Source organism: Medicago truncatula, chromosome 4, assembly GCF_003473485.1.
Source record: "Medicago truncatula cultivar Jemalong A17 chromosome 4, MtrunA17r5.0-ANR, whole genome shotgun sequence".
Taxonomy (NCBI): domain Eukaryota; kingdom Viridiplantae; phylum Streptophyta; class Magnoliopsida; order Fabales; family Fabaceae; genus Medicago; species Medicago truncatula.
Window position 1 is genome coordinate 7,499,711 of NC_053045.1, and position 26,512 is coordinate 7,526,222.

At 31.9% G+C, this 26,512-nt stretch overlaps 2 protein-coding genes and 1 pseudogene across 3 annotated transcripts; all 3 read left to right on the plus strand.

Annotated features, from left to right (window-relative positions):
• The first annotated feature begins 3,003 nt into the window (after positions 1–3,003).
• Positions 3,004–9,445, plus strand: LOC11421514 (serine carboxypeptidase-like 12). Its single transcript, XM_024782467.2, has 14 exons — positions 3,004–3,286; positions 4,493–4,641; positions 6,080–6,156; positions 6,392–6,511; positions 6,622–6,724; positions 6,991–7,028; positions 7,171–7,269; positions 7,472–7,558; positions 7,785–7,922; positions 8,017–8,088; positions 8,241–8,356; positions 8,652–8,765; positions 8,983–9,028; positions 9,165–9,445. Exons 1-14 carry the CDS (start codon positions 3,117–3,119, stop codon positions 9,246–9,248), a joined length of 1,413 nt encoding a protein of 470 aa, XP_024638235.1. The 5' UTR covers positions 3,004–3,116; the 3' UTR covers positions 9,249–9,445.
• A 1,555-nt stretch (positions 9,446–11,000) lies between these two features.
• On the plus strand, positions 11,001–16,322 carry LOC112421299 (serine carboxypeptidase-like 9; annotated as a pseudogene).
• A 1,743-nt stretch (positions 16,323–18,065) lies between these two features.
• Positions 18,066–23,191, plus strand: LOC11414299 (serine carboxypeptidase-like 11). Of its 2 annotated transcripts, XM_024782468.2 has the most exons (14): positions 18,066–18,583; positions 19,104–19,252; positions 19,360–19,436; positions 19,538–19,657; positions 19,871–19,973; positions 20,293–20,330; positions 20,459–20,557; positions 20,892–20,978; positions 21,408–21,545; positions 21,637–21,708; positions 21,863–21,978; positions 22,131–22,244; positions 22,437–22,482; positions 22,821–23,191. In XM_024782468.2, exons 1-14 carry the CDS (start codon positions 18,423–18,425, stop codon positions 22,902–22,904), a joined length of 1,404 nt encoding a protein of 467 aa, XP_024638236.1. In that variant the 5' UTR covers positions 18,066–18,422; the 3' UTR covers positions 22,905–23,191. The 2 variants fall into 2 exon arrangements, with proteins under 2 accessions (XP_024638236.1, XP_039689821.1); XM_039833887.1 differs by lacking the exons at positions 18,066–18,583; positions 19,104–19,252 and having other exon boundaries at positions 19,355–19,436; positions 19,560–19,657.
• The last annotated feature ends 3,321 nt before the right edge of the window (positions 23,192–26,512 follow it).

Genomic DNA, 26,512 nt, shown 5'->3' on the forward strand with positions numbered 1-26,512 from the left:
TCATATATCATTAATCATCCAAATTGCATCAAAAAATACACATGTTTTTCAAATGTTTAAATATACCTATACCTACTATATATTAAACATGATTTTTGTGTTCAAATAGATACTTGAAAATCGCGGCTAAGTCCATTGCTTTTTTAATTGTTTGCTTTTTTTTTCAATACTTTTACTTTTTCATTTACTTATTTGTCATCCGATTCAATCATGGTTGAACCTATTGAACCATAACATCGAGGTTTCACCCGTTTGACCTCCTATCCAATTTTTTAATTATTTCTTCATAACCAAATATCTGAGGGTGCATCAGACTCGTCTGATCCTGACATGTATCCCAATCTTAATAACTTGCCATGCAGATGCACAAGGACTCACTCGAATCACATGACATTTGCAACTGTGAAGGTAAGAAATTATTAATTAAATCACAAGTGCTCTTTTGTTCTTTTAAGAAAAAACAGTCAATTTGGTGAAAACATGATTATTTAAGGAGGGTGGATTGAATCATGATTTTAAGGGATTTTAATAGACTTTTTTATAATGAAAAAGTTTTGTGGTATTCAATCAAGACTCTTTTCAATTTAAAAAAAAGTCTTGTGTTATTCAATCAAGATTCTCTGTCATTTAAAAAAAGTCATGTGGTATTCAATCAAGACTCTTAATCACTTAAAAAAAGTCTAGTGGTATTCAAAATCATTCAAATTTCGAAGGATTGTTTAATAAATCAGATTTTGATGAATTTTGTGGGATTTTCTAGTGAAATTTTAGCATGAAAATTTTTTTCATGAAAACATGAGATTTCTTAAGATTGTTTTTTTTCTTTTAAGATTTTACTATCTCTTCCTCTCTCTCCTCCCTTCTCTCTTACTCTCTCTTTTCCTCTCCCCTCTCTCCTTCCTTATCTCTCTCTCTGTAAAAAATAAAATAAATAAAAAAGTCTTTATTGAGATTTTGTGAAAGAGAGTGTGTTATGATATTTTTTTCAATTATTTCTTAAAATTCATAAAATCTCTTGAAATCTCTTGAAATCCTTAAAATCATTTCAAATCCTTTAAAATCTTATGAATTAAATCTATTGAAATCCTTAATAGTCTTTTAAAATCATCAAAGTCATCAAAATTCTGCAAAGTCTTTTAAAATCCTCAAGACTTTTTTAAACAAAAATTATCTTTTAAAATCCTAATCCAATACACCCAAGTGTCTTTGATGAGATTGTGCAATTTCCTTACATCAATTTTCATGTAATTAATTTTGCAGGGTTCTGGACATATAGCTCCTTAGTACACTCCTGAGCAATGTTTTCCCATGTTCCTTAGGTGGATATCTAATTTGCGTTTGTAAAAAGGACAAGAAAATCGTGTTAAAGGTTTCATGTTTAAGTTTTTTTTCTTCGTGATTTCGTCTTCTTCATATTTTGGCTGGAAAAAAAAAATATTATGCTTACGGTGCGACAAAATTCACTGCAAGATAATGATTGATAACAATAAGCATGATTTGATTTTGTGCATTTATGGTTTGATTTTGTTTCAAGGAATTTATGGTTTGAATATTTAAAAAGGGAAGTGCATCAAATATGTTTAAAAAACAAAATGATATTCATTCATTTAAATTGATAGTGTATATCATTCAATATCACTCAATGTAATAGATAAATCTGCAAACAAACTCACAACATCTAAGTTGATAGCATACATGACAAAATACATACAAATAAAATGATAAAATTAAGATGACTAAAATACTCATACACATATTTGCAACGTTGATGTCCAAAATATGAAGCATCAATTTATCAATCAAAATTAAAAACGCCACATAATAAAGAAAATAAAAATGAAATAAGTAAGACCAACATCACCAAAATTAAAAAACTATTTATGTGGTTTGTAAGATCTATCTAGGACGTTTATATTCTTGGGTTGCATGTTTAAACTCAATATTCTTGGGTTGCATGTTCAAACTACTTCATCTAAGAATGGATGTAAAATGATAATTAAACGATATTTTTATTGACAAAAAGATATCATTTATTCGATAGAATACATAGATACAATAACATTATCAATATCGCTAAGAAAGTATAAGGGTGAATCTACGAACGAACTCACAACACCTAAGTTAATAGCATACAACGGCAAAATGTCCACAAATAATATGATAAAATTTAAATCACTGATACTCAAGCTTTCGGATCTACAACGTTAACATCCAAATCATTTTGATTGAAGTTGATGTTTCAATATGAATCAAACAAACACTGCAATAAGGCGCAAAATCAAACAACATCATAAAAAACGACAAACAACACAACGCTGCACTCAAATGACGAAATCACGAAAAACACAATAAATAACTTGATGTATGTGGAAATCAGTTATTAGATCGAAAGAAAAGGGAAAAAAGATTCGGAGAGGTGATTCTAGGCCAAAAGTTGATCTAAAACCACATCTTCTCGATGAGCAGAAGAGAAAGAGATCTTAGTGCGAAGTTGGGAGTTTTTCTCACTAAAAACCTTGGGCCGACTATTGTTCTTTTACCCTAATGTTTATATGATCATTATGTAACAACTTTTGAATTGTTGTGTTCTTTGACTTAAGTGTACTTTTGATTCTTAACTTTTTTAACGTTGCGATTTTGACTTTCTATTAAAAAAATAACAAATTTAGTCCCTTCTACTCCACCTCAATCTCTTCCTTCTTCCCCATTCCTCAATTCCATCGACAATTTCAGGTTAAAAAATCCCCAATTTTGTCAAACAATCCATTGACATCAAACTCGAAATATTACAAAGAGGCTAGTTCATAAAGGATAAAATTTATCATTTTTTTTCACGGGGGTCAAAATCGCAACATTAAAAAACTTATTTTTTTTTCTTCTCAAAAATAAAATACACTTATTTTTTTATTATTTTTGACCAATAATAGAAAAAATAAGTTTAAAATTTGTGACATATGGTTATATAGACTCAAAATGGATTTATAGTTTAAACTAAACGGTTCTTCTCAATCATTATATGTACTTTTTATATTTTATAGAACACACGTTCTTCTCAACAACTCATGATCAACAAGAACATTTAAAGTGTCAGAGAAATTAGTTGAAGCTCTGCAAAGATGAACATGATGGTTCCTCCTTCTCATAATTCACTTCACTATTTTTGTCAGATTCTACTTTCTCTTGTACTTCTTAGTTTGCATATGTTAACTCCTCTTGAAGCTTATGGCTCAAAGGTTGAACATCTTCCTGGTTTTCAAGGGCCACTTCCTTTTGAACTTGAAACTGGGTCAGTAATCTTAATCATTCCATTTTTTATTTCATTTCCACTTTAACCGGTTTAGCTTAACTGTTTGTTTTTAGTATATCTACATTCATTTTTAGAAATTTTGGGTATATACTTCTAATTTTTAATTTATGAATTTAATTGGTGTATGGTGTATATTATCTATGTAATAAAGGTAGAATAAATAGTTAATTTCGTCCCAAAATGTGTAATGAGTAGTCATAATAGCTCATCAATGAATCAAATTTTAAAATAGTCTCTAATTGTGCATTCTATTGTTCCAAATAGTCACTGAGTTGAGTTAGTAAATAAGTACTTATTTGGATTCATACAACAATAAGTAAATATACTGAGAGACTAATATGACATTATTAACAAAACATTTCTAACGTCAGAGACAAATTGGACCAACGTAGTGAAGTATTTTAAAATTTCTGATACATTGAGAGACTATTGTGATATTTGTTACACATTTAAGGACGAAAATAATTATTCACCTGAAAAAGGTTTTACCAATGTATACAATCATATTCCATCATCATTATGTTGATTTTTGTTTATTATAGTAATTCCTAAAATGTCTCCACATTTATCTACATGGTAATATATGTGTAAAATGATACTTTTTGTTAAAACAAGAACTATTAACAAAAGATTCAAGAAAACATAAATCGCAAGATCCAGATTCAATGAAATATGATCATATATTTAACACAGTTCGTCGAATTGTGCTTACCTTTGTGACTATGAAACAACTATAGTTCTAAAAAGCACTATGATCCAGAATATAACAATACCCCCAATCAACCCCCACAACAAACAGTTGGACGTGACACATGTTTGAGTTAAACGAAAGGGCAGGGACGGAGGGAGCTTCTCAACGCTGTAGCTCAACTCCGCCCTTGCCCCGCTTGTGTTTGTATATGTGTCATATTCAACACTTTTTTGAATGATATGGGCAGTGTAGGTTCCGTCTACTCTTCTGGTGTAAAAAAAAGTTCGTCTGAGTAGTAAATAAAGTTTCATTAAGAATTATTTCGTCAACATTGAACGCAACTGCTTCTATTGAATTCGACTTTAACTAAATTTCATTAACCCCTTGAATCCATCCATGTTAACGGTTATTTTTTGGGGCATTTCAAACACCATCTACTGTTAATGGGGGTGCAGTGTAGCAAGTAATGTAATTATGTGTCATAAATTTGATAGGTACGTAGGGTTAGGAGAAGCAAATGATGACATGCAAGTGTTCTATTATTTTGTAAAGTCAGAAAGTAATCCTCAGAAAGATCCTCTTATGCTTTGGATAACTGGTGGTCCTGGTTGCTCTTCTATTTCTGGCCTTCTCTATCAAATAGGTAATTTTCAAATTACAAATTTATTAATTATTGAATCTTGTTATGACAGTTTGTTGATAGTGCATCAGTGGATTCTACACACGTATTGTTTTGTTAGTTGCAAAGCTCTGTTTAACATTCTCGGGACCCAAGGTCTCAGGTTCGATTCTCCCCGATGTTAATTTTTGTGGGCTAGTTTGTCTTCTTCAAAAAATAAACATTTTGAATATGAGCTTATAAGTGATAGACATCTCTGGCTCTATAAGTTAGTTTACAGTGGCTAAGTTAGATCCAATTCAAATTTTAAGATTGTATCAGTCTATCCAAGATTTATTGGACCATTCGCTACTGCAACAGAACCATTAGGGGCACACTCCAGATGTCCGATACTGGGCATGGGTGGCTAAATGAGATATGGTCTGATAATGAGTTTATAAGTAAGAGACATTTTTCACTCTACAAACAGATTTTGTAGGATTTGGGTAAAGGCCCAACCCAAATTATAAGAAATACTACCTCCGGTATTCATTATTCAATGAATCTAAAAAAGAAAGTTTTTCATATAATAAGGACCGGAGGTGGTACAAAAGATTGTAATCCAAATAAGCACTTTGTATGACAGGTGTATTCTGTTACTAATGAAGCACAGACACAGACAGGACACGGACACCGACACGCCGACACCGATAATAATTTGAGAAAATGACATAATTCAGTGTGATCATAGGTATCGGTGTTGTGTCGGTGTCGGACACCGACGCGTATCCGACACCGGGGAACACCTAATGCGAGGAGTGTCCGTGCTTCATAGCTATTAAGAGGTTTAGTTTCTCATTTAGTTAGGAGGCCATTTAATTGCTTCAGATCCATCATACTCTTCTTTTTAGGCTGCATTCTGCAATGTTTTACTCGGCCTCTCACTTGAATGCAAACAATCAGTATAAATTCAAGGACCTTCCCTCTTAAGATATTAACAGAATATAGGCTTTACTCCTTTTGTGTCATTTCTGATATTTGTGTTTTTATATTTTAGGTAAATTTTTCAATTTTATTATTATTTCAAATTCAACTAAGATTCTATATAGACGTACTTGTACCTTAAAACTTTTTGATTATGCAGCATAGCTAATCACATCAGAGACAAATGTTATTCTGTGAGATAACAATGTATAACATTTCAATTGTTCCGTTTTGTATTCATACAGATAGTTTGTATAAGTTGTGAAACAGATGTTCAATAGTAGATGCGGTTGCATTTGAAAACATACATCAACTTGTTACATTGGCATATAGGTTTTGCATCATGCAGATTCATTTTGCATTGAAATGTAGACACCAGTGTTGTACTTTTGCTATTTTCTTGTGTTTGGTTTAGCTTATTTATAGAACTAATCCTGCTGAAAGTGATCTATTGAATAAAATTTATAGAGTGACAATGTCATATATTGGATGTTAATAGGTCCAGTTGCATTTGAAAACAAGGAGTACGATGGGAGCGTGCCTAGTTTGGTCTCAAGGCCACAGTCATGGACAAAGGTGTTGAGAGCACCTCAATTATCCAACACTGATTTAATTTACTTAAGTTAATTCAAAGTTTTGGATAAGAAATAATATATATATATATATATATGCCATGAGGTTATAATATGTATATAATTTGTGATGAGATAGCTCTACAATTCAAAATATTCATTCTTTTTATATTTTCTTTTCATGATTTTGTTATTTGAAGGTGATTTACTGGTAGTAATGTTAATGATCTTTTGTTCAGCTATGCAGCATTATTTTTGTAGATTTGCCACTTGGAACTGGTTTCTCATATGCAAAAAATGTCACTGCTCATCGAAGTGACTGGAAATTAGTTCGCGATGCTCATCAATTTCTTAGGAAGGTATGTTCAGTGTACTAACTAGCACACATCTGTCTGCTTTTCTCGAACTAAGACCATATTTGGCTTCCATCATGACAAATTAAGCCTAAAACAAATATCTGTATTTGTAGTGGCTGATTGATCACCCTGAATTTCTTTCAAATGAATTCTACATTGCAGCTGATTCTTACTCAGGCATTCCTGTCCCGGCCCTTGTTCAAGAAATTTCAAACGGTTAGAAATTCTAAATGGCTCAATGATATGAATTAGTCATTGAAGTAATGGTAATTTTCTTTATAATTATTATGCAGAGGCCTAAAAGTTTCTTAATCATTTTAATTAGTGCTCTTACTCTAATACATTGATTTGATTATTCTCCTTTGACACTACGCTAAGCGCGAAGAGTTTATTATCGTAAAGCTGACTATTAATTCAGATTATCAGCGTCTCCTTACCCTATGAACCAACGACTGAAATTTTTCCTTTTCTTTGATTAACAGGAAATGAAAAAGGTCTCCAACCATTGATAAATCTCAAGGTTCCGAACCATAATCTCTGTCAGTTGCTTCTATAACTGACAAACAAAAAATCTAAATAGGGATTTTGAAACCCCAAATACCTTTGTTCCATAGATCTTGTTGTATGAATTATGAAGCCTAATCCAATCTCAACATTTCCAGGGATATCTGCTAGGGAACCCCTTAACAACATTCAAAGAACAAAATTATCAAATCCCATATGCTCATGGAATGGGGCTCATTTCTGATGAACTCTATGCGGTATTATTATTATTATTATTATTATTATTATTATTATTATTATTATTATTATTATTATTATTATTATTATTATTATCATTTTTCCGTTTTAGTAAAGCTACATGCATTGTATTTTCCTGTTGATTACAATGATGATGTGTTTGAACTTGAATTTAAATTTTGATGTTATTATGCTTAATGGTCTACCATTATATATTTTCAGTCACTGCAGAGAAATTGTAAAGGAGAGTATATTGATGTAGATTCCGGAAATGAGTTGTGTTTAAGAGATCTCCAGTACTTTCATGAGGCAAGTAAACCATTCCAATTTTATGTATGCCTGTTATAAAGAAGATACTTATAGTTTGGATGTAGCATTTTCTCTTTCATTAACCTATTTAATTTACAACTTTTTCCTTTATATCCAAACAAATACTAAATTTTTAAATCTATACTTATGGTTCATTTGAACTACTTAATCAACAATTTTTAAATTTTGTTTACCATATTCTTAAACTATTATTTCTTATCTGCAGTGTCTCTCAGGAATTAATACATTCAACATTTTGGATAGCTATTGTGAAGATGATCCGCATCTCTGGAGAAGATCATTGATTCAGGAGTTGAAGAGTTCTCCTAGTTCTCATCTCAAAGTGCCCGAATTAAGCTGCCAAGTAATTTTTTTCAATAACTTGTCTGGACTAACACACAATTCTCGTGCATAAAATGTTTCAAATTTGATGTTCCTCATTTTCATTATTTTTGTAGATTTATAGTTTTTACCTCACCACAAAGTGGGCTAATGAAGAGAGTGTTCGCAAGGCGCTGCATATTCGAGAGGTTTGATATGATAAACCTATAAAATCATAATGTCTTGTGATTTTCTTTGTTACATTACAAATAGATTGAATTTGATTTTAATTGATCAAAGAGGTCTCAACAACTAATGGATATCAATATCATATTAATGTACATAGCTTTGAGTACTGCAGGGAACCATAGGGAAATGGGAACGTTGTTACATGAATGATTTTGAGTATGATATATTTGGTAGCGTTGAGTTTCATGCAAATCTAAGCAAAAAAGGATACCGTTCTTTGATATACAGGTGAAGATTTTCTCTTTTAATGTAGCGTTTTTTCTTTTTAGGCTCGTGTTGTCACCATATGTTTGTAGTCTTTTTCTTGGATTAAGCTCATCAAAAGTGAGCATTTTGCTTTAGAAGGTGGTCGAAACTCATGTCCATTGCACCGTATTCGGAGGTATTTTTCACTCTGGGTCTTGTGTAAGCCCTCACGGCTTCACCCTTAGTTGAAAGACGCCTTTGTTAGTTGAGTGGTTTGTATAAATTACTCTTAATTTCCATTTTGAAGCAATGAGACTTTTTGATGTGTTGTTGCCAGTGGAGATCACGATGCAGTTGTTCCTTTCATCTCTACTCAAGCATGGATAAGGAATCTAAACTACTCCATTGTAGATGATTGGAGGCCATGGTTTGTAAATGGCCAAGTAGGAGGGTAAGTATCAAACTTCAATTCATGAATATGATAATATCAACTTTTTACCCCTCGAAACTAAGTTGTTGAGGATGCATCGAACTCACATGATCTTATCAATGTACAATTTATAGGAGGAAATTGTTAGAAAAGGATAGTAATGTCTTGTTCTTATTTTCAGCTTACAATGATGGATTATTGAATCTTGATATTATGCAATAATTTTCCTTTCTTGCAGATACACAAGGACTTACTCGAATCAAATGACATTTGTAACTGTGAAGGTAAGAAATTACTAATTAAATCATTAGTGCTTTTTTGTTCTTTTAAGATTAACACTCAATTTAGTGAAATATTTAAGCATCTTTAAAGGGATTATCCAAATTCATTATATCGACTTTTGATTAATTAATTTTGCAGGGTTCAGGACATACAGCTCCTGAGTACACTCCTGATCAATGTTTTGGCATGTTCACTAGGTGGATATCTAATTTACCTTTGTAATCAGAAGCATAAGATGTACATTTGTCAATGATTTTTATTTTTTTTAAATTGTCAATATTTGAACATTGTGTACTAAAGGAGCAAATCAATTATGTATTACAAATAATCATCTGTTTTTAAATGTTTTCTACTTGCAAACAAACAGAAAGGTAGAAAGGACTAGAATATAATGTATGAGAAATCATCGTCTATTTTTATCCTTGTTTATATCAACAAACACTACAAGAAAACTGCAATTTAACGTCAGAAATTTAGCGTCAGATCATTTCTAATACTAATAGTGTCTGTTAGCGTCCAAAAAATCTTGTTTAACGTCCACTAAATCAAACAAATGTATTTTTTTACCCAATTTAGCTTTATTGCTGTTGACACTATCATTGACGCAAATATTTTGTTAGTTTAATTATTTAATTAGTGTCAATGTATTTTGAAGCTCTATCAGTTGTTGGCCTCTCTCCCTCCATCTTCGACCACTGTTGTAACATCGGAAAATTTACATCCTTAATTTTATTACTATCATTATTATTGTTGTTGTCGTCGTCATTATTAGTATACTATTAATTGTTTGTATTTATCTTCACTTTTAGCGTCCATATATGTAGATGCTATTTGAACATTAGTTGGATGCTATTGTTTAGCTTCAAGGCTTTTACAGTCGTCCCGTTTTTGGATGCTATTCTAACACTAAAAGGTGTTAGCATCTAATTTTTGCCTTTTAGCGTCCTATATTCGACTAAATCTAAAACCCATTTGTCTTGTAGTGAAAAACATTCTTAAAAGAATTCAAACCAAGTTTTGCATAATGCCGACTGATTGAGTCTTTTCTCTCTCATTACTTTCATACCTAAAAAAGACTTATAAGATCGGCTCATCAGACGATTGATTCAAGAAGGTTTGTGTTGTCTTCTCTGTTGAACTCTTACAATATTGTCTCGTCTTTTTTTATTAACTTCATCTTTTTCAGGGTACATATTTTATAGTATGTGTGAAGTATTTTTATAAAGGCGGCTGTTAACTTACACCCACCTAAAAACACTAAGGTGCAAGTTAGCAACCTACACTCACTTGATTATTTACACTCATTTTTATAAGTATTATTATGGTGCAAGTTAACAACCTTCACTATTTACACCCACTTTCATGATTCCAAATATTGTTTCCTTATTACATATTTTTATACCTTAAGCATATCATTGTCTTTTTTGTTTCTTTTTTTAATGATCTTTTTTAAGCTAGTTACAAAATTGCCCTTCTACTTAAAATTAATTAGAATATAAACAAAAGGGTGTTTTAGTCAATTATAAGTAGGTTCGGCTTAATTACTTGCACCTTAGTGTTTTTAGTTGGGTGTAAGTTAGCAGCCCCTTTTATAAATATGATAAGATATCTTTCTTAAAAAGTCATTTCAATATTTCTAGATGCGCATGCACGAGTATACGTAAAAAAACGTCCCCATTGTTCTTTCAAAAAAAAAAAAAAAGTCCCCATTGTTATATCGATGTTTGATTTGGTATCAGATACAACATTAAATGGTGCTTCTCACATGTTACAATATTAAACAATGACACGTTCTTCATCAACAAAAACATTTTTTTTTTTTAATTTAAGCTTGCATTGAGATGATGACTCCAACTTCTCATAATTGACTTTAGTATTTTTTAATTTACGTGTGCATCATGTGTCTAGTTTTTTATTTAATAATAAAAATTACTAAAATTTAAAGATACTTTCTCCTTCTCCTTATGATATTAGATCTTGCTTACTACAACACTAAACAACTACACACGTTCGAGTTTCAACTCAATCATTCTACATTTTATATTTTATAGAACCATGTTCTTTTCAACAACTAATCATCAACAAGAGCATTTTAAGAGTCAGAAAAATTAATTGAAGCTTGCAAAGATGTACATGATGGCTCCTCCTTCTCATAATTTACTTCACTATTGTTGTCAAATTGTACTTGCTTTTGCACTTTTTATCTTGCAGATATTATCTCACATTGAAGCTTATGGCTCAAAGGTTGAACAGCTTCCTGGTTTTTCAAGGACCACTTCCTTTTGAACTTGAAACGGGGTGAGACCAATCCTAATCATTCCTTTTTCTTTTCTCAATTTTAAGATATGAAATTTAATTGGTTTAGCTTAACTTTATTTTTTAGTACGAGATGTGTTATTTGGACATCTAAATAGTTGTCCAACAACAACTAGTGTGTGTCTATAGTTGTAATACGTTGGCAATTTTTAGATATTTAAATAACATTTTGTACGTGTCTCTGTAAGCATAGGGGACAGGTTCAAATCCCGAGCACCCAACTTGTTCACTTTAAAAAGTGAATTCTAGTCACTAAGTCACTTGACTAGCAAAAATAACATTTTTTACTATTCATTTTTAGAAACTTTGACATGCGAACTACATGTGTAATTTTAATTTTTAATTTATGTTTTTTTTTTCAATAATATTATCCATATATATTAAAGATTATTTACACATGAAAATAAGTCGAACGGTAAAAAGCTTTGCCGTTAAGCCTTTTATAGATTTAATTCTTTAAAAAAAAATTATGGATTTAATTGATGTATGTGCAAAACTGTTTTATACTAATAGTGTATGCAAATACAATTCTTTAAAGTGGTAATGTAGAGTTCGACAAAGAGATAAATGAAGTTTGTTTAAAATTTGTTCTCGATCGACATTGAACACAAATGCTTCTTAAATTTTGACATTAAGCTAAACTCATTAACTCCTTAACTCTAACCATTTGGTTATAAATTTTGAACATTTTTTTGGGCATTCTCAAGATCTTCTAAGAAAGGATTCATACAAACAATATTTTATATTTTTTAAAATTAGAATTCTAGTGAAATAATGTGTCATAAATTTGATAGGTACGTGGGATTAGGGGAAACAGATGATGACATGCAAGTGTTTTATTATTTTGTAAAGTCAGAAAATAATCCTCAAAAAGACCCTCTAATTCTTTGGTTATCTGGTGGTCCTGGTTGTTCTTCTTTTTCTGGCCTTGCCCATCAAATAGGTAATTTTAAAGTGATTATTTCAATATTTTTTGTGAATTTTGTTTTGAGAGTTTATTAATTTGCATACCACACACTTTTGTTTTGCAAGTCACATAATTCTCTCTCTTGCAAGTCAACCACTTTTTCTTTTGTCATTAGATTCATGACTTGAGTCTTAAAATTCTTTTGAGGCAATTCGTATAAGATATATCATAGAATTGATTATGTTGAAATTGATCAACACAATAACATTCATAGAGTAATTTTGTCATCAATTGAATGTTGTTAGGTCCATTTGCATTTGAAATCAAGGAGTACAACGGGAGTGTGCCTAGTTTGGTCTTGAGGCCACATTCATGGACAAAGGTGTTGATAACACCTCAATTACTCAAAATTGATTTCATTCATTGAAGTTAATCCAATTTCTTTAATAAGAACTAATGTTTATAATTATCTATTGGTCAGCTATCCAGCATTATGTTTGTAGATTTGCCACTTGGATCTGGTTTCTCATATGCCAAAAATGTCACTGCACATCGAAGCGACTGGAAATTAGTTCACCATACTCATCAATTTCTTAGGAAGGTATGTTCATTATGTTAACAAGGATTCAGACTGGCACTGAGGATATAGTTTTTTTCACAACTTCAAACTTAACCTAATTCATGATGGAGGCCGACTATGATCTTCGTTTAAGAAAAGTTGGTCATATTATTGCTATCATATTTCTTGTCACGCTTTTCTATTTCTATTTCCGATCAACTGAAACAATCATATGTATTTGTATAGTGGCTGATTGATCACCCTGAATTTCTTCCAAATGAATTCTACATTGGAGCTGATTCATACTCTGGCATTCCTGTCCCACCCATTCTTCAAGAAATTTCTAATGGTTAGTGTGTAAACCAAATATATTTCAAAGTTCTGAATAATTTACAACCACTAATGTGATTATATAGGCTAATGTAACCTAGCTAGTTGGCCGAATACAAATAACCAGTAATAATAGTTAAAATAAACTGTTTACAACAATTAGAAATCCTAAAAGGCACAAATTTTACGATGGATTAGTCACATGGTCGTCCTTGGGGGTGCGCAACAAGCTCTACAAAGCTGGAACTCCAAAATACCTACTAACTTTTTTCAATTTATTTGATTAGCAGGAAATGAAAAAGGACTCCAACCATTGATAAATCTCCAGGTTTCCAAAGAAGGATTTCTGAAATACCATATATCTTGTTATATGCATTATGAAGACTAAACAAGTCTTAACATTTTCAGGGATATCTGCTAGGGAACCCCTTTACAACACACAAAGAATATAATTATCGAATCCAATATGCTCATGGAATGGGACTCATCTCTGATGAACTCTATTCGGTAATATTATTACCAATTTAATATGTATATATTATCGGTGTAAATGCATGGAATCATATATCACATTGTAGATATTTGTGAAGATATTTTAGGAAACTAATATAACAAAGTGGCATATTTGATTAGATACATGTATAGGAAAGTTTTAGGTTGTCAATACATAGAAATTAATCTCTATTATTATTATTATTATTATTATTATGCTTCTTAATGGTCTACTGTTATCTATTGACAACAGTCACTGCAGAGAAATTGTAAAGGAGAGTATATTCATGTAGATTCCAAAAATGAGTTGTGTTCAAAAGATCTCCGGTCCTTTGATGAGGCAAGTAAACCTATTATAAAGAGGATACTATGTTTTAGTTTAGTATTTTCTCTTTACATTTTATTCTTCATTTAATCTATTTAATCTACAATTTGTTCTTTTTTATACAATCAAATAGCTTGAGTAAAAAAAAAAAAATCAAATAATTGGAATTTTCTAAAGACCGCGTAAAACTTTGCATCTTTCATCGTGTTTTATACCAATTATAAATTATAAATTACAACATTTACCCCTTGCCCCTTAGAGTTAAGAAGGGAACATTTTCAATATTGTCCAGTTAATCATACACATAGCCAGAGAAGATGGAAGAAAAATGATAGACGGTGAAAAGCTGAAATGCTTGTTTGCATTCTAGTTATGATAATGATAATCCCTTCAGTTATTGTAAAAGATGAACTTGATTCTCCATGTATGAGAGAACTATCACAGAAAAGCTACTATGAACCAATCTCAACTAAATTGAAAGAGAAAAATTTATTCACACAATCTGATTACAATGAGTTGTTTATCACCTATATATAGAGTAGCTCAACTCTCTTAACCTAACTATGGTTAACTAACAAACTAACTGTTAAGACAGTTACAGTAGCTATGTGATAACCATTTACTTGTTATGCAAGTAATTGTTTATTCCTCAAGTTGTTTACACTTTAATAGTTACCTCTTTTTTTCAGCTTCAATGATTTTGTTTGACATATTGTTAAACTTTTATTTCTTAACTTCAGTTACTCTCAGGAATTAATATGGACAACATATTGGATAGCTTATGTGAAGATGATATGCGTCGGCGGAGGAGACCTTTGACACGGGAGCTGATCCCATCCCTTAGTTCTCATCTCACAGTTCCTGAGATAAGCTGCTATGTAATTTTTTCATAGCTTATCTAGATTCGGACACAATGTTTATCCATAATGTTTCAAATTTGATGTTATTCATTTTCATTATTGTTGTAGATTTATGGCTTTTACCTCTCTGCTACATGGTCTAACAATGAGAGTGTTCGCCAGGCGCTGCATATTCGAGAGGTTTGATGTGATAAATCTATAAACTCATATAATTTCTAGTGATTTTTAATGTTACACTACAAATAGTTTTGAATTTGAGTTTAATGGATCAAAGAGATCTCAACAACTAAAGGATATCCAAATCATATAGGGAACCGTAGGAAAATGGTATCGTTGTTACAATACTGATTTTGAGAAGGAGATCTTTAGCAGCGTTGAGTTTCATGCAAATCTAAGCAAAAAAGGATACCGCTCTTTGATATACAGGTGAAGTTTTTCTCTTTGTAATTTAGTGTTTTTGTTTAAAATTAGTGTTCCTTACCATTAGAGATAAAGTTGGTTAATAGTTAGTTTGGTTGTTAGTTGTCTTTTTTATCTTCTTTACTTCCATATGGATTTATATCTATAATTTCTTTTGGCAGTGGGGTTCTTGATGCAATTGTTCCTTTCATGTCTACTCAAGCATGGATAAGGGATCTAAATTACTCCACTGTAGATGATTGGAGGCCATGGTTTGTAAATGGTCAAGTGGGAGGGTAAGCATCAAACTTCAATATAAATTTGATAGTATCAACTTTTTATAATCCCTTGAAACCAAATTGCTGAGGATGCATCAGACTCATATGGTCTTAACATATACAATTTATGTCTTATTTTCTGCTCACCATGATGGATTTATGAATCTTAATCAATAATTTTCCTTTCATGTAGATACACAAGGACTTGCTCAAATCGAATGACATTTGCAACTGTGAAGGTAAGAAATTACTAATTAAATAACAAGTGATCTTTTGTTATTAAAAGAAAAATACTCGGTTTAATTCGTTGCTTGGATAAACAAATTAAGAGTTTCTCATATAAGTGCTTAATTATAAGCTATTTTTATAAGAAAAGATAAAATAGAGTCAAATTATTTTCATAAGTTAACATGAAGATGATGTAAGCTATTTCCATATTGTTTTTCAAAGAGTTTCCAAGTATTTATATCAGCATATAAACTCAAAATATAAGCCAATCCAAACAAGCACTAAGCATCTTTGATGTGATTATGCTAATTTGTGATATCAATTTTTGGGTAATTAATTTTGCAGGGTTCAGGACATACAGCTCCTGCGGATGCTCCTGAACAATGTTTTGCCATGTTCACTAGGTGGATATCTAATTTGCCTTTGTAAATCAAAAGCTGATATGGCATAAATATGGTTATCTATGAAATATTCACTTTCAATGATTTTCTTTTCTTTAATTTGTCAATTTTTGACATTGTGTACCAGTGAGCGAAAGGTGGAAATATTGATAAGTGCACCAAATCGTAACAAATAATAAAGTAGTAAGTTTATTGTCTCCACAAGTATTGTCATTCAACGTAATTAGTGGATCTTATTTGAAAATAAATAAAATAAAAGAGATTAAAAATGTTGCAGGGTTATATTGTCATGCCCAATACGAGATTATGTTAGTTTGATTCAGATGCATAACGGCGAGTGGGGAATCCTTAAATTCCCATTCGTCTTTGTTAAAATTAACTCAGTAAATCATCAGTTCATGTCCTACCTATTTGATTTAAGTAAATAGCATTTAAAACTTTGTGATATATCCGTGGAAGTTAATTTTACTATCCCCCAATTCAACCAGTTATAAATGCGGGGTTCCCTTAAGATGAATTAAAACCCTAGATTCATATTTAAATTCCATTAAAAGAATTTAATTAATAAAATAAGTAATTTTACTAATGTCAGGATCGGACATAAACAAGGGTTGTCGATCCTATTATCCCCGTCTAAAGATCAATATTCAAGATTAGTGATTTAGATTCTCAGTTGAAAAAGCATTAGAGAATAGACATATATAAAATTAAATCTGACAATTGAAATATAAACTGAATGACAAACTTTATTAATTGAATCCAACAAATAAGAATGGGTTCATCATGGAACCATAATCAAGAGAGGTTTAGTTGCACATGGAAACCGACGTCATTACAAAACAACATAAAAACATACACTAGAGAAAACGAAAGGAGGATGGAGATCATCTGCCATGAAGCTCCTGGTACTTGACCCTTTCCTTGTATTGCTAACTTTCTCAATGAATAAAAGCGTGTGCAATGGTCTCTATTTTTAGTGCATCACTGCATAGGGGTTTAGAGATGAAATTTAGGATTTTCCACTAAAAATAGCTTGGAAAACAAGCAAAAGGCACCTCCTGGCCGTCTGCCATGTGCGGGGTGCATGAAGTAAGACACATGGCCCATGCGTAGGGCGCATGGGGTAGCAGCTCCAGCACAAATTTTGCACTTTTTCACCCTTTTTCGGTCGTTCTTCCGTGTTGAAATGTCTTAGAACTTTATATGAATTTTCTTCATCTTGTATTATCTTCAAGAATCTTCTAAGAACCATTGGTCTTCAATCTTCATATCTTTGATCCTTCACGTGATGTCTTGTTTTGCCAATTTACTTAATTTCTTACAACTTATTTGCCTTCAATGCAAAGAAAACTTCTTAAAACATAGCGTAAAATATCATATGAGATGTTCAAATTATCAATGATTTAATTTTTTTAATTTTTTACTAAGGGAGCAAAGCTGTGTGTATTACAAATCATCATTATACTATCATCCCTAAAGGCATCACTAAAAGAATTGAAACCAAGTCTTCTGTAGTACCGACCGACTGAGTCTTTTCTCTGTCGTTTACTATCATCCCTAAAAATAAAAAATAAAAACATGACTTTTAAAACCGATTCATCATGTGACTGATTCAAAAAGGTTAGCATTGTCTTCTCCATTTATATTAACTTTATCTTTTTCATGATACATATTGAGAGTAATGATGAAGTATCTCATAAATATATAAAATATCTTTTTTCTTTAAAAACTATTAAATACATCTTGTTTTTTTTTTAAAAGAATTATATACATCTTGTTGTGTACCCGCAAGTATCGGTGGAAAATGTATCCATTTGTGTACCGATATTTGATTCATATTATGATCAAAATGATTTGAATTCTCTCCTTCCCTCTCCTTTTACAAGTTGTATCTCTCTCTCTAAATTTTAGAGAGAAGTTCAAGAAAGAGAGAGAAATAAAGATCAAAAGGGAGAGAAGATGAAGAGAGAGATGGAAACAGATTGTCAGAGGGAGAAGATCCAACATCTCATTTTCTTACGTGTTCCCATTTCGTATGTACACGTGATTTTTTATTATCTATTTTTTTAAAAATGGATTTATACCTTAAATTAATCGGTGCTTCTCCTTCTATTCCATAAATCATATATATTTTCCACTGGTTCACTACAACATTAAAAAATGACACGGTCAACTTGATCATTGCACATTTAATATTTTAGTATGGAATGGATCCATAGTTCATCAACACCAAGCACATAGTTCTTCTCAACAATTCAACATCAACAAAAAATCAGAGAAAAATAATTGAAGCTTGAGATAATGATTCCTCCTTCTCATAGTTCACTATACTATTGTTGTCAGTTTGTACTTGCTTTTGCACTTTTTAGTTTGCATATGTTAACTCCTCTTGAAGCTTATGGCTCAAAGGTTGAACACCTTCCTGGTTTTCAAGGGCCACTCCCTTTTGAACTTGAAACGGGGTGAGGGCAATCCTAATCATTCCTTTTTCTTTTTCAATCTTTCTTTTTTCTATTTTATAGAATGAGATGTTATTTGGACAACTTTGTCGGACAATGTACAATAACAGTATAAATACATCTTTATTTCTTAGTGTTTTCGTTTTCAGAGTCAAATCAACAGTTATAATATGATATGTTTTTATATGATGTGAAATACCTTAGTAATATTTAGATGTTCAAATAACATTTTTCTATTATTCATTTTGTGTCAAATTAATGGAGCTTGATTTTGGTGTGTACTTTTAATTTTTAATTTATGGATTTAAGTGATGATCTTGTAATATAGAGTTTGGTTCGGTTGAGTGATACACCATGTTAAAGGTTTTTGTGGGCATTCCAATCACACACCCCTCCCTAAAAAAAAACTTGGTATGCGTCCAAAGAAATGAGTTCAATTCCACCGTTCACTTGAGGAACTTCCGTCTTGTTAATGGGTGTGTCGTGTGCCAAGTAATGTAGCTGTGTATCATATATTTGATAGGTACGTGGGGTTAGGAGATTCAAATGATGACATGCAAGTGTTTTACTATTTTGTAAAGTCAGAAAATAATCCTCAGAAAGACCCTCTTATGCTTTGGTTAACTGGTGGTCCTGGCTGTTCTTCTTTTTCTGGACTTGTGTATGAAATAGGTAATTTTAAAGTGTGATTATTCAATAATTTTTGTGAATTTTGTTTAAACAAATTATTGATGATGCATAGCTGGTTCTCTCTCTCTCTTGCATTTTGATTCTAATAGGTCCATTTGCATTTGAAATCAAGGAGTACAACGGGAGCGTGCCTAGTTTGGTCTTAAGGCCACAGTCATGGACAAAGGTGTTGATAACACCTCAATTACTAAATATTGATTCATTCATTCATTGAAGTTAATCCAAACATTTTAATAAGAACTAATGTTTATAGTTATCTATGGTCAGCTATCCAACATTATTTTTGTAGATTTGCCACTTGGAACTGGTTTCTCATATGCAAAAAATGTCACGTATCACCGGAGCGACTGGAAACTTGTTCACAATACTTATCAATTTCTTAGGAAGGTATGTTCCTAATGCTAACTAGGGTGCAGACGGGCACTTCCGTGCTTGATAGAGTTTCTTTCACAGCTTAAGAAAAGCGGATCATGTTACTGTTGTCATATTTCTTGTCGCGCTTTTTTATTTCACTTTGTTCAATACTTCCCTGGAGACTGAAAAGGAATGATAATTTGATCATTTTGGAATCAACTGAGACAATTATCTGTATTTATATAGTGGCTGATTGATCACCCTGAATTTCTTTCAAATGAATTCTACATTGGAGCTGATTCATACTCAGGCATTCCTGTCCCAGCCGTTCTTCAAGAAATTTCAAATGGTTAGAAATTGTAAAAAGCACAATTTTTAAGATGGATTAGTCATTAAGTAATGGTAAATTTCTTCATAATTTTTTTTTGAAGCGGTAAATTTCTTCATAATTATAATGATCAGGAGGCCATAAATTTTCTTAATCATTTTGATTTGTCATCCTCGCTCTAATAAATTGATTATTCGCATTACCTTTAGACAATAAGCAAAGCAAAACGTTTAGCATATTAAAGGGACTGTCCGGATTACCAGGGTCCCCATCCCCAAGAACCGGATGGTTAAGAAGAAGAAAAATTGGACTGATATTTTTCCATTTCTTTGGTTAACAGGAAATGAAAAAGGTCTCCAGCCATTGATAAATCTCCAGGTTTCCAACCATAATCTCTATTTGTTGCTTCTACTACCGATAAAAAATTAATCTAAATACGGATTTCTGAAATACCATAGATCTTGATTTGTGCATTATGAAGCCTAAACAAGTCTTAACATTTTCAGGGATATCTGCTAGGGAACCCCTATACAACACACAAAGAAGATAATTATCAAATCCAGTATGCTCATGGAATGGGACTCATCTCTGATGAACTTTATGCGGTAATATTATTACCAATTTTGTTTTTTTGAAGGAAATTATTACCAATTTAGTTTGTACATTTTGTCGTTGTAAATGCATCGAATCATATGTCACAATGTAGATATTTTAGGAAACTAATATCATAAGGTGGCATATTTCATTAGATACATGTATAAGAATGTTTTACTTTGTAAATACATAGTAATTAATCTCTATTAGTATTATTATTATTATTCCTGTTTAATCAAACAACATGGATTGTATTTTCTTGTTGATTACAATGATGATATGTTTGTACTTGAATTTAATGGATGATGTTATTATGCTTAATGGTCTACCATTTTATCTTTTCAGTCATTGCAAAGAAATTGTAAAGGAGAGTACATTGATGTAGATTACAGAAATGAGTTGTGTTTAAGAGATCTCCGGTCCTTTGATGAGGCAAGTAAACCTATTATAAAGAAGATAAAAAGTTTTGGTGTAGAATTTTCTTTTAAATTTTATCCTTCATTTAATCTAGAATTTGTTCTTTTTTATACAATCAAATAGCTAGAGTAAAAAAAAATCAAATAATTGGAATTTTCTAAAAACCCTATAAAACTTTGCAACTTTCATTGTGTTTTATACCAATTATAAATTCCAGCATTTACCCCTTGGCCCTTAGAGTTAAGAAGGGAACATTCAACATTAGCCAGTTAATCATACACAGACATAGCCACAGAAGATGGAAGAGAAATGAGAGACGGGAAAAAGTGGAAATGCTTGTTTGCATTCTAGTTACGATAATGATAATCCCTTCAATTATCTCTTGTTTTTCAGCTTCAATAAATTTGTTTGACATATTGTTAAACTTCTATTTCTTATCTTTAGTGTCTCTCAGGAATTAATAAGGAAAACATTTTGGATGGCTTTTGTGAAGATGATTCGCGTCTGTGGAGGAGATCGTTGAAACAGGAGCTGGGCGCACCTCTTAGTTCTCCTCTCACAGTTCCCAAATTAAGCTGCCATGTAATTTTCTTCATAGCTTATCTTGACTCGGACACAATTTTTGTCCATAATGTTTTAAATTTGATGTTATTCATTTTCATTAATGTTGTAGATTTATCGTTTTTACCTCGCCACTAAATGGGCTAACGATGAGAGTGTTCGCAAGGCACTGCATATTCGAGAGGTTTGATATAATAAACCAATATACTCTTTACATCAAGTGATTTTCTTTTTTACATTATACAAATACTTCTGATTTTGAGTTGAATGCATCACAGAAGGCTCATAAACTATTGGATATCAATATCATATTAATGTACATAGATTGAGCCCTACAGGGAAGCATAGGGAAATGGGAACGATGTTACACTACTGATTTTGAGCGTGAGATCTTTAGTAGCGTTGAGTTTCATGTGAATCTAAGCAAAAAAGGATACCGCTCTTTGATATACAGGTGAAGATTTTTTTCATCATTGTTGAGATTACTTGTTTTACACTCTAAAGTGAATTGTCCAGTTTTGCGAAGTGAAATTCATTTTTCTTATTGCTTTCTGGATGCCATTATGACTAGCTGATTTTTAATGGCAATTGATGTGTTTTTTGCAGTGGGGATCTTGATTTAGTTGTTCCTTTCCAGTCTACTCAAGCATGGATAAGGGATCTAAACTACTCCATTGTAGATGATTGGAGGTCATGGTTTGTAAATGGTCAAGTGGCAGGGTAAGCATCAAACTTCAATATGAATTTGATTGTATCAACTTTTTATAATCCCTTGAAGAAAATTGTTGAGCATGCAACAGACTCATATGGTCTTAACATGTACAATTTATAGGGGTAGATTGTTAGAAAATTATATATCTATGTCTTATTTTCTGCTCACCATGATGAATTAATAATCTTCCTTTCATGCAGATACACAAGGACTTACTCAAATCGAATGACATTTGCAACTGTGAAGGTAGGAAATTACTAATTAAATAACAAGTGATCTTTTGTTATTTTAAGAAAAATACTCAGTTTAATGCCTTGTTTGGATAAACAAATTAATTAAACTCTTCTCATATAACTGCTTAATTGTAAGCTATTTCTATAAGAAAAGATAAAATAGAGTCAAATTGTTTTCATGAGTTAAAATGAAGATGATGTAAGCTATTTCTATGTATTTTTTCAAAGAGTTTCACAAGTATTATATCATCAGATAATTTCAAAATATAACCCAATCCAAACAAGCACTAAGCATCTTTGATGTGACTGTGCTAATTTGTTATATCAATTTTTGGGTAATTAATTTTGCAGGGTTCAGGACATACAGCTCCTGCAGTCACTCCTGAGCAATGTTTAGCCATGTTCACCAGGTGGACATCTAATTTGCCTTTGTAATTTGCCTTCGTTTTTTTATTTGACAAACTCTTACTTTGCTTAATGTTGTTGCATCCTAAGTTTGAGGGGAGGTATTAAATAATAAGATTGGGCTTAAGTTATTGGGTCTTTATATTTTTAAGTTAGTAGAGTCCATTAGGTTTTTATATAAATTATGTTGTAACCTTATGACAGTAATGTCATTGTAATTTTATTGGAAACCCTAGTCGTCGTTATTGTGCTATTCTCTGAAACCCTATTTTGTTAACATCGTATTGTATAAAGAGCATTGTTTGGTCCTCCTTGAACTATTTGTGCCTTCCGTTGTTGAGCTCCCAAATATTTGGGAATGTGTTTGCTTATTTTTTGAGTGATCGGTTATTTTGATTGAAGTTTGGTTGGAAGTTGTTGTGCTTGTTGAATCTCGAATGCTTTCACCTTTGTTGGTATTCTCTGCAGATGGAATGGTAGCTATTTTTTATCTCAAATTGTTCATGTCTTATTTTATGTTTGTTTGAATCCTTACAAGGGGCTAAATGATGATTGATGACTATTGGTTTTCGGCGGTGGCTTTCTTTTTCTGGTGGTTAAACAATTGGTGTGGTTTTCCTGCACAACTGTTTGTTGTATTTGTTTTTGTGGGTATTTTATATTCGGTTGTTCATTTGTTGTAGTAAATTAAATTGCATTAATGAGGAATTTAAATTTCTATGTAGTTGTTCTAAAAAATATGTTTTTTACACTTTAGTGAGACAACCAAAAGAGGAAACATGGACCTAACGGTTATGGTTTTCTATTAAGCGCTTTTGGATGAGATTCTAGGATTGGGAAACACATTGTAAATAAAAAGAGAGAAATTAAGGATTGTTCTTGGTGAGAAATTTGGGATAATTTATTTGTGAGTTTTGTAATTCTCAAGAGAAATGAAAAGGGTAGAGATTATGGTTTATCGTGAATTGGAGAGTTTCTCTCCCCACTGTAGGTCAATTTATGTTGAACCAGTAAACAACTAGAAAAAGGCTTTGTCAAAAAAAAAAAAAAACAAGAAAAAGGCTTGTTCTCTGCATGGTCAGAATTTTTTTATTATCTTTAATTTTAATATGTAATTTTTTTTATGTGGAAGAAATATTTTACTATTGTAATATATTTTAAGTGGACATTTTACTTTTCTAACTTAATACAAATTCCCTTCAAGTATTATGGTAGGACCTTAGTAGACTAATTTGTTTTTTTGTAGTGGCCGAGGTTCGAATCCGGACCTTGCATATTTTATGCATTGTCTATACCAACTGAGTTAAGCTCACGAGGACAGACTAATTTGTTTAACAACAAACACAAAATATACTTTACTAAAATAACAATAATAAAATTATATGATAATTGACCCAAATAAAGAGCCAAGTTTAACAATATGGTGTGAAACAAACCGTGGTTTTTCAAAGTTTTGGTTAGGGGTTTGATGGACAGCATATTGCTATTGTTTAGTAAGGATTTCAATATTAATCTTGTGAAGCTTCTTAAAAGAAGAGAAGAAATAAAATATAAAATAAATTTTATAGAGGCATGCAGTAAATTGAGAAGCATGTATAAGCAATAACCCTAGTCCAACTGCATCGCCGTTCCAGTCTGATACATATTTGCCTCTCATATATATGTCATTGGTCTGTTATAGTAAAATTGCCTAATATCCTAATTAGAATAAACTAATTTACCATTACTTTAAGTTGTAAATGAGTAGAAACTTGAGTGTGGAATTGCGTCATACTCTCTTGGAGAAGACAGTCAATATGTTACATCTCTGCTGGTGGCCGAACTTGCCACTAATATGCTTGCACATGCTTTGAGAATTCCTTACATATGGAGTAGTTGTTTTTCTTATTTTTATTTCTCTTTTCCTTCCTGTTACCAAACTTATATGGATACTTTAATTGAGTTTATAGATATTTTATAAAAGGGTCATGCTAACATTGGAAACAACAAATTTTAAACTTTATAAGTTGATTTTACCACTTTTTATCACTTTTCAACAAAATATTTTTATTTTTGTTCCGTTATCCAATATCCTAAAGACACTCTTTAACATTTCTCTTAATAGAAACTGAAGATTAATATAGTGGTGTCACCATACAAGAAGGTTTAAGCACCTTATTCATAGCTGATCAGAAGCGGAGCTACGTAGGGACATAAGGAGTTATGACCTCCCCAAAATCTCAAAAATTTCATTTTTAATAGGTAATATATATATATACATATTTTAGCTATATATATATATATATATATATATATATATATATATATATATATATATATATATATATATATGAATGTCATATGTGTGTGATGCAGTCTAGCGGTAAAGGAGGGCGCATTTGAGTTTTGGAACCTCGGTTCAATTCATGGTGATTGAAGTAAAAGCAAATCATATGAGCCTCCACCTATAACTTTACATGGACGTTTAGACTATTGCCCTTCCCACTCTACGAGGTTCCCATGCGCCCTATTTTTTTTTTTTCCAAACTGCCCTTTGGATTTTATAATCCGAACAAAGTTAGGATTATAAAATCTTAAAACGATTTGGGTTCAATTTTTTTCTATGGTACTGAAGTTGTTCAGATTATAACATCCTAACAGTATTGTTGTTGTTCGAATTTTATAATCTCAATTGTACCATTGGGAATATTTTCGGGGCAATTTCCTGGATTTCTGTTAATTAAGTGTATACTTAATTATGCATGTTACAGGTATGGTAAGCATCAGGAGTCAAAGAGAAGCGATGTATGCTTATCTTAGGCGAGATCGTATGGAGAGGTTGGCAGTGGAAGGGGTAGTGCCCATGTGTGGCGGCAGGAGTAGAGGGAGGGCGCCACATGCTGATGGTGAGAGAACATCTTAGGGGAACAATAACGAGCCACTAAACGAGCCCCATATGGAGAGAGGGAGCAAGTGGAGGGTGATGTTGAGCAGCAAGTGGATGTGGAGCCAGACCCAAAGCAGCTAGAGAACTATCCTAGTGGCACACATGACTTGTCTGTGTTGACCATGTGTCATGTTCACATGGTCAAGATGTTGGATGATGAAGTGGTAAGACGCTACACTCTTTATTTAATGAAAATTGAATTTATATGTTGTTTTAATTATTGTAAGTTGTTGTTAATTTTTTCCATGTATTATTCTGATTTTTGTGAAGATGATGTTAATTTTTTTATTTCAATTTTTGCAGTGGCGTGGCAATTTAAAATGTTTAAACAACGGGAAGAAGATTGGGGTGTTACATGATGATGAAAACACCACTCGGATCGCAGAACAATAGTTCAATGATTCCCTAAGTCGTCGGTCTCAATGGTTGCAGGATACCAGCTACAATATTATTGACCACATGCTACTTTCTGCCTTTGTTGAGAGATGGCACAAGGAGACATCTCGCTTCAATTAGGGTAGGTGACAATGACACTTAATGATATGTCATGTTTGTTGCATCTCCCCATCGAGGGCATGCTCTTGGACCATGATTGTCCAGTTTCTAGGACTTGTGCGGTTCATATATATAATGGTGCAGCTGTTGGGGATGATGTGGTCAAGGCCTTGGAGCAGGTGGAAAATTCAAATGGTTCCCATGCACATTTTAGCTG

Coding starts and splice junctions, on each gene's coding strand:
- LOC11421514 (XM_024782467.2), top strand. CDS start 3,117: ATGAACATGATGGTTCCTCCTTCTCATAATTCACTTCACTATTTTTGT. Junction 3,287..4,492: donor CCTTTTGAACTTGAAACTGG/GTCAGTAATCTT, acceptor TAAATTTGATAG/GTACGTAGGGTTAGGAGAAG. Junction 6,725..6,990: donor TGTTCAAGAAATTTCAAACG/GTTAGAAATTCT, acceptor TTTGATTAACAG/GAAATGAAAAAGGTCTCCAA.
- LOC11414299 (XM_024782468.2), top strand. CDS start 18,423: ATGATTCCTCCTTCTCATAGTTCACTATACTATTGTTGTCAGTTTGTA. Junction 20,331..20,458: donor AGCCATTGATAAATCTCCAG/GTTTCCAACCAT, acceptor TAACATTTTCAG/GGATATCTGCTAGGGAACCC. Junction 20,979..21,407: donor ATCTCCGGTCCTTTGATGAG/GCAAGTAAACCT, acceptor TCTTATCTTTAG/TGTCTCTCAGGAATTAATAA.